Source organism: Rhamphochromis longiceps, linkage group LG13 (assembly GCF_057381845.1).
Source record: "Rhamphochromis longiceps isolate RC_006_pf linkage group LG13, R_longiceps_female_GT1.1, whole genome shotgun sequence".
NCBI classification, from domain to species: Eukaryota; Metazoa; Chordata; class Actinopteri; order Cichliformes; family Cichlidae; genus Rhamphochromis; species Rhamphochromis longiceps.
Window position 1 is genome coordinate 13,875,975 of NC_140569.1, and position 7,523 is coordinate 13,883,497.

A 7,523-nucleotide genomic window follows, 5' to 3' on the forward strand; every position below is an offset into this window, starting at 1 on the left:
AATGTTATGATTCTCCTTTAAAGGTCATCAAGTTTTTTTTCCTTTAGCCAGTAGCATGTTCGGTGTGACGAAGCAGTAACTGTGCAGATGGACACAGGAGATGTCCAGCTAAGCAGACAAACCAATGGCACAGTCAGTTTTAATTAGTCGATTCATATAACTACACGAAAACAAACAAGGCCGCCTGCAGAGAACGTAAATTGATGAGAACAGGCTTAAATCACGGTGTCCCATGTGGCATTAAGCTTGCTGTCGCTGGATACTGACCTTATTCAAATTCAAAATTAATATTCTACACTGTGATGCATCCAACCTATGTGGATGAACTCCAGACTGTGATTTGAATGCCAGCAAGCCCCTCTCATCCGAGATGGAACTCAATAATACTGGGTGAGAAGGCATACATGTCCAAAATACTAATGTAAGTTCATGAGAGCGACACATTCAGAACCAAACACGGTATTTGCAACCAGGCCTCATCCTTATATTAATCTCTAAAAACAGTAATATTATATAAATCTAGCGATCAAGCAGGATGCAAAAGCCAATATTTAAAAGAAGATAACAATTGAGAATTGACCACTGTGGATAGCAACAATCACACAGTTTGAATGCGCACACAACAACTGAACAGGCACCACATCGCCTGAAAACATAGCAAAGCCATTAACCAATCACAAACTGCATCTAAACAGCAACAGACACTTAAACGACTCATTTGAAAAGACCTTAGAGACAGATATCGGCAGCAAACACGAGAAAACTTCTGGTGTGCGTTAGCATATTACTCAATGATTAACCAAGCCTTCCGAAACCAGGGGCATTATTATTATCAGGTCAAATGCGACCTTAGCATGAATGAAGACACCTGCATTAATGCGGCTGAACACGCCAGCAAGGAAGAGCCAAACATTGTGAAGCACTTTGTCAACACAAGAGCGACTTTTGTTTCAGTTGTGCTGCTTTAATGTTTGTTTGTGTATTACAGCAGATTTAAAATGATTTAACACACACAGCCATCTACCTGTTGCTTGAAGCACGCTCATCTTGTGTTCACGCTGTCTGGTCGTGGTGTCTTTTTCTATTCCTACCATTGGATGGCGCCAGAGAAAGGTATTTTCAAACAGAAACAAAATGAAAGCATGGATTTAATCCTTTGTGTTTTTTTGGTCAGTCTGAACACAAATGAAGAAAATTGAACTAAATCAAAGGTTTTAGAAATTACTTCTGACTTCTAGTGTCTGCAGAGACCATTGGGTGATTCTTTGTGTGGCCATTTGGAGCTGTAACCTCTCACCTCATTAACTCAGTCTGTGTAAGAAAATGAAGTTGGACTTTATCTTGGCTTTGGGAGCACCAGGGAGAATTGATGTTCTTTGTGGACTTACCATCTGCTCCTGTATGAAAAAGTTAAAAATTTCTCTCTCTGTGGTATTAATTAAAAAATCAGTGCCCTGCTAGATATTTGTCATTACCTTTAATTTATAAGATGGCTAGACAGCTGCACATGTGACCACTGTTCTAGCAAATAGACTGGCTTCTCACCTTGTAGCTGGACAGTGGGGAAATCTTTTTCAATTAAACACCATACATCAAATCCAAGCTTTTAATTTTGGCCCTGAAGCTAATCTGAGTTAAATGATTTTTGTGGAAATTAGTAATTTTAATTTGCACCTTTACTGTGCCGGTCTCACTGAACAGGTTAATTGAAATGTTCAAAGAGCTCACATGTGTGGTGGATGGCGACAGTGGTTAATGACTCTATACTGTGTATTTAAAGGATATGTGAAAATAGAAACTGCTATATGACTAATATTGATGCGATGGTCACAAATTACATTTGTCACATGAACAGTCTACAGGTTTGTAGTGTGAGATTGGGTTTTTTTTTTTTAGATTGTAACAGCAATTTAATACAACACAGTAACTGCAGCATGACAAAGATGTTAATGTTCTCGTTGTCTGACCTCCCTGATTCACCCTTGACATAAGATTTAGCATGTATCAAAACACATACAACATATAATCACTGCAACTCATTATTCACCACTTTCATTAGTCTGATCTAGTTACACTTAGTGATTTGTAAAGAATACACCATATTTTCCCTTTCAGTGCTCTGCACAGTTGTCAGCCTTGTACCATATTATTCAGTGTGAACATTTTCACATAATAGGGTAAATCTGTAGAGCCATTAACTTTGTGCTTCACTGCAAAGACTGCTGTAGCCTAAACGTGTCATTATCTTTTCTTTTCTTTTTCGTTTGGCTGTTAACTGAAATGAAAAGAGGACACTGCATGAATATTTAATTCTTTGTTGTATGTCTGAAGCTGAACTTTCTGCATTCAAAAGTAGGCATCATGTTGCATTTGAACTACTTTGGATAGATAGAAAAGAACTATCACACATATATTAGTGATAGTGAGGGACAGCGATAAAGTAAAATAATATTTCAAATGTATGGGTAGTGAAGGATATCTGTACAGACCTATAGTGCACTGTTATCAGCATAATATAGGTACTAAGCGGAACTCTACTGTGCACTTTTTCACATTTCCTTTGTATTTTTTTGAAACCTCTAAATCTTCACTGAAATCAATTTGATCTACCTTTATGTAAAAATGTTGCCATTATTTACAACCATTGATAAACAAGAAAGCATTTATGTGGGTCATCTTTTCTATATTTTAATACCTATGTGCTTTTCTGAACTCAAACAAGACTATTTTTTAATTCACAAAGATGGCAAATGATGTATACAGTACATCATAAATTCACTATTCCCTTACTTCCAAATCACCATTTTAAATGCTGAACTTCAGATATAATCTAAACGCATTTCTAATTGTAAAGCTTAAATATACCTTGAACAATCTTGTAAAGAAGACAGGAAGGAACCGAAATGTCTTCTAATTCAAGATCTTTAACCACACACTACACACACACACACACACACACACACACTGCTGATCTATTGAAAACACAGTATCTCTAACAGTGTGCCTTCCTTTGCAGGGCTGGGGGATGCACGCGGTTCTGTTTTGTGCCAGAGGCGGTGGTACTGCTGCACTATGGACTAATACCCTGGATGTAATCCAGCTGCACTGCGTCCAATTAAAGCACCACGTAAAGCTTTGAACACTGGGCTGTTACTGCTCCGGTAACTCAGTTCTCGCAACGATTTCTGAGCTCTGGGCAAAAGTGTATCTGCTGTGAAATGTTAATAAAGTGATGATAGTGTTGCCATTTAATCTCGTCACACTGACTTGCAAAACATTCAATTAGCTATTTAAATATTTTAAAGCTTCTATTTTTTCCCCAAACCCCACAAAAACATTTCATTACCAAACTCCAGATTTCAACGTGACGCTTATGACATCAGCATTACCACCAGCCACGTAATCGTGCGTCGCACTTCTATTTTTACACTAAAAAGCTATTTTTGAACGAGTGCACCAGCGTGCTTCAGACGCTGGCAGTAAAAGACAATAGACTGTAAGTGCTCAAACACAGCGACTGCTTTAAGCACTTTTTGTCCTTAAAAAAAGCCGTCCATCATGTCAGTGCGCAATTGCGCAGCAGGAACCCCCGATGTGTGAGACCAGTGACATGACCACTGAAAAAACTACCGCAGCGCCGCAAGAGAACCAGCCTCCTACTGTGACCCCATTCCAGTAAAGAAGACTTCTAAATTCCCCCACAGTAACAAGGTGAGCGGTCTCTGTGCGAATTTCCCACAACCCCATCTTCGACGCTGCTGGAAGAGTAGCTTCGTGTAATGAAGACGTTCGTATACCGGTGAGGGTAAGCAGCATGTTCATCTGTTGGACTCATATACGTTGTGTCCACAACTCACGATGACAGCTCGCATCAGGACTATGGATGCACTTTTCAAAAGTCTGGGTTTCTGAGAGGAAGCATGATGGACGCAGCGGACATAGTTGCCTCTGTGCTGGTTTTGGGGATTATTGTCGTGTCGCTGCTGTCCAACGTTGTGGTGCTGATCTGCTTTATGTACAATCCGGAGATCCGCAAACAGGTACCCGGCCTTTTTATTCTCAATTTGACGTTTTGCAACCTGTTGCTGAGCGTGTCCAACATGCCACTAACTCTGATCGGGCTCATCACCACGGGCCACCCCGGGGGCAGCGGTTTCTGTCAAATTGTGGGTTTCCTCGACACTTTTCTCACCACAAACTCCATGTTGACCATGGCAGCTCTTAGCATCGATAGATGGGTGGCGGTGGTTTTCCCGCTGAGCTACCACTCAAGAATACGGCACCGGGATGCAGTGATAGCTCTAGGATACACGTGGATACATTCACTTTGCTTCTCCACGGTGGCTACCTGCCGTTCCTGGGTCGGCTACAACCACCTTTACGCATCGTGCACGCTGTGCAGTGTGAGAGCGAAGGGAGCCGGGACGCAGTTCATCATTTTCACCGTGGTTTTGCACTCTCTCACTTTCCTTCTCACGCTGATCGTGCTGTGTGTAACGTATCTCAAAGTTCTCAAAGTTGCGAGGTTTCACTGTAAACGCATCGACGTCATCACTATGCAGACACTGGTGCTGCTTGTGGATATCCACCCCAGGTAAACAAGCATTAGAGATGCATTCGCTCTAATCCACCTGTCCTTTTAATACATGTGTCTTTTAATAAAACATTTCCACCCATTGTTATTTATGTTATCCAGTGTGTCAAACAATCATTTGGATACTTTGGAGGTTAAATCATTCTGTCAGCAAATTGTGATTATATAAGAAAACCTTTATTTAGTGCATTTATTTAAATCAAACAGAATCTTTACAGATTCACTAGCTGTTATAAAGCTGTCCATCATATTGATAATGTCTATCAAAATTTGTAATCAAATGTTGGCCATTTGATTGAATAAAATAACCACATTTGATTCCTAGTAACAGAATTGAAATGCTCTCTCTTTGTATATTTTCTTTTTATCTCTGTAGTGTGAGAATCTCTGATGTAATTGTCTTAGATAACAGTGCACAGTGTACTGTTCTCTTCAAGTCTGCCTCATATGTCTTCTCTTTTGACTGCTTAATTATGTTTGCATGTCTCTGGTAATGCATACAAGGGAGATAATCTTACCTGTGTGCTTTGACAGTGTACGCCAGAAATGCTTGGATGAACAGAAGCGGAGGAGGCAGAGGGCCACCAAAAAAATCAGTACATTCATCGGCACATTTATGGTGTGCTTCACGCCTTATGTCATTACAAGGTGACGAGCGATGTATAATGCTGCATGGTTTGTGGATGTGTATGTGTGTGTGGGTGGGTGGGAGCAGAATCCATGTTTGTGAGAGATATTTACCACCATACTGTCACCAGAAGATGTGAAGGTTTCGTACATTTTTCTTCATTTTGAATCAAAAGATTAAAAATACATTTTTAACAACTGGCATCAAGGAGATATTGGACTACAGCTAATGATCAAAAGCTTATCAAGTACAGCAATACAGATGGTGGTAACTACTGTATGTGTACGATAATATTTTAAATATTTAAGCTACTACATCTTTACTTAATTCTTTACAGTATAACGTGCACTCACTGTTTGCACTTGCTGTTAATAACAAGTGCAAAAAAAAATGCTCTTGCTGGTTTGTCCAGCCTTTATTTTGATGTAATAGGAATTTAAAAAGAAATCATCATTTGCAAGAACTTGAGAATCCACAAAAGCCACAGCCATCTGTTCAGATTCCCGAACATAGTGATGACATTTCAGTGAAGTGAAATGAAGTGATGACATTTTCACAGTACTGAGGCACTGGTGGAGATTCATTAAGTGTTGTAGATTTCTTCCATTTCACTCATGTAAGAAGCTGCACTTTGTCCATCAATTGTATGTGACTTTTCTTCCCATGTTTTCTCTGTTTGAGGTAGAATTGTAGAGCTTTTCATCCCAGGACCCATAAACTCTCACTGGGGTGTGCTGTCCAAATGCTTGGCCTACACCAAGGCAGCAAGCGACCCATTTGTCTACTCACTGTTGCGTCACCAGTACAGGAAAACCTGCAGCCTTCTGGCAAACAAAGTCCTCAAGAGGAGCACGTTCAACTCCTCCTCACTCAGGATAGAGAACAATGCAAGGAGAAGTGACAACTCCTCCAATGCAACCAACAATGTCCAACCACCGACCGAAAAACCCCTCGGCCAGTGAACGTCAACACAGTGACAGGTGAAGTGTTGATCTTGGATGCTGACATTTTCTTCTGAGTTTGAGATAACATAAAAAGTGATATTATAATATCAAACGTTTCTCATGTAATTACTTGTTAAGGGACAAGATATTTTGTACTTTTTATTGTGAACAAATTCAATGAAAAGACCAAAACCAGCAATGTGTTACTCCGCATCTCCATACTTTATTAATTTGCCACCGTTTCTGACTTAGATAGCTAAATGCTCAGATTGTGCTGCTTTTTTCGCATCTGTATTCCTGAATGCAAAAATGCATTGACCGTTATTGACAGTGACATCTCTTTATTTACAGCAGATACCCATGTTCGTGATTACAAGAAGCATGTCACACAGTGCTACTTACTGTAGATGTGTTTTTCAATTATTATTTGTTAACTCTCAATAGAGTAGGTTTATTGTGGGGAGGGGGGGGAGGGGGATGTAGGCCAGCTACGTTTGTAGACTTTAATGGCATTGAGGATTTAATACAAGTGTACATCTTTTTCTGCAAAGGTCTTGGACCTGTTTTTCGTGATATAGCTTTGTAGCATTCTGGTAAATTTGTGTGAAATACCTAGACTGCTGTGGCATGGTAATCTAGTGACTGTTTCAAAGGCACAAACTGCAGCGCACGTGAACAGCGCCCCATCTCCAAAATGCAGAACGAAGGAACAGAAGTATCTGATTACCTCAAATCGATGTATTTATAAGTTATATTGTTTGGAAAAAGATGCTCAAAGTGTTGTGTTCCACCTAAAGCGAATGGCTGCATGTCTTGACTGAAATTCAAGCATAACCTCTGACCTCACTCATGATGAAGAAAGCTGGATTAAATACTTCATGTGTTCATGGAATCATTTAAAGCAGATGATATTTTAAAGTTGTGTTGCACCACACTGATAGTTTTATTGAAAATACTGTACAGTATAACTGTGAGGCCTGACTTCTAAAGTGCCTATGAAGTCTCTGATTGAATCACAACTCAACAGAGGGAACACTTTTCTCAATGGTTGTGTTATGGTAAAGTGTGTGATTTTAATCCTGTTAAGTAGTCCGTTTTGTAAGTAACGTTTATTTTGTAATACAACCTCGTTATTTGGTTGCGTAAGGCAGCACAAGGTGAAATGTTATTGAATGTGGTAGCAGCTATTCAGTAATGTGTAATTAACATTTGAGCTCATGTCATATGAGTGGCTGTGCGATATCTGTGTTGTAAGACAACACTGACTAATCAGGATGTTGTGTTTTTACTTTACTGTGACAATATGAAGCCTTTAAAAGGCAAAAAAAAAATCTATTTATTTTTGTCAAAACTGTGT

The 7,523-nt window shown here is 39.6% G+C and overlaps 1 protein-coding gene across 1 annotated transcript; it reads left to right on the plus strand.

The window, feature by feature from the left end:
- Positions 1 to 3,636: 3,636 nt before the first annotated feature.
- On the plus strand, positions 3,637 to 6,509 carry LOC146655486 (G protein-coupled receptor 26-like). Its single transcript, XM_085427759.1, has 3 exons — positions 3,637 to 4,594; positions 5,129 to 5,242; positions 5,908 to 6,509. Exons 1-3 carry the CDS (start codon positions 3,921 to 3,923, stop codon positions 6,182 to 6,184), a joined length of 1,065 nt encoding a protein of 354 aa, XP_085283885.1. The 5' UTR covers positions 3,637 to 3,920; the 3' UTR covers positions 6,185 to 6,509.
- The last annotated feature ends 1,014 nt before the right edge of the window (positions 6,510 to 7,523 follow it).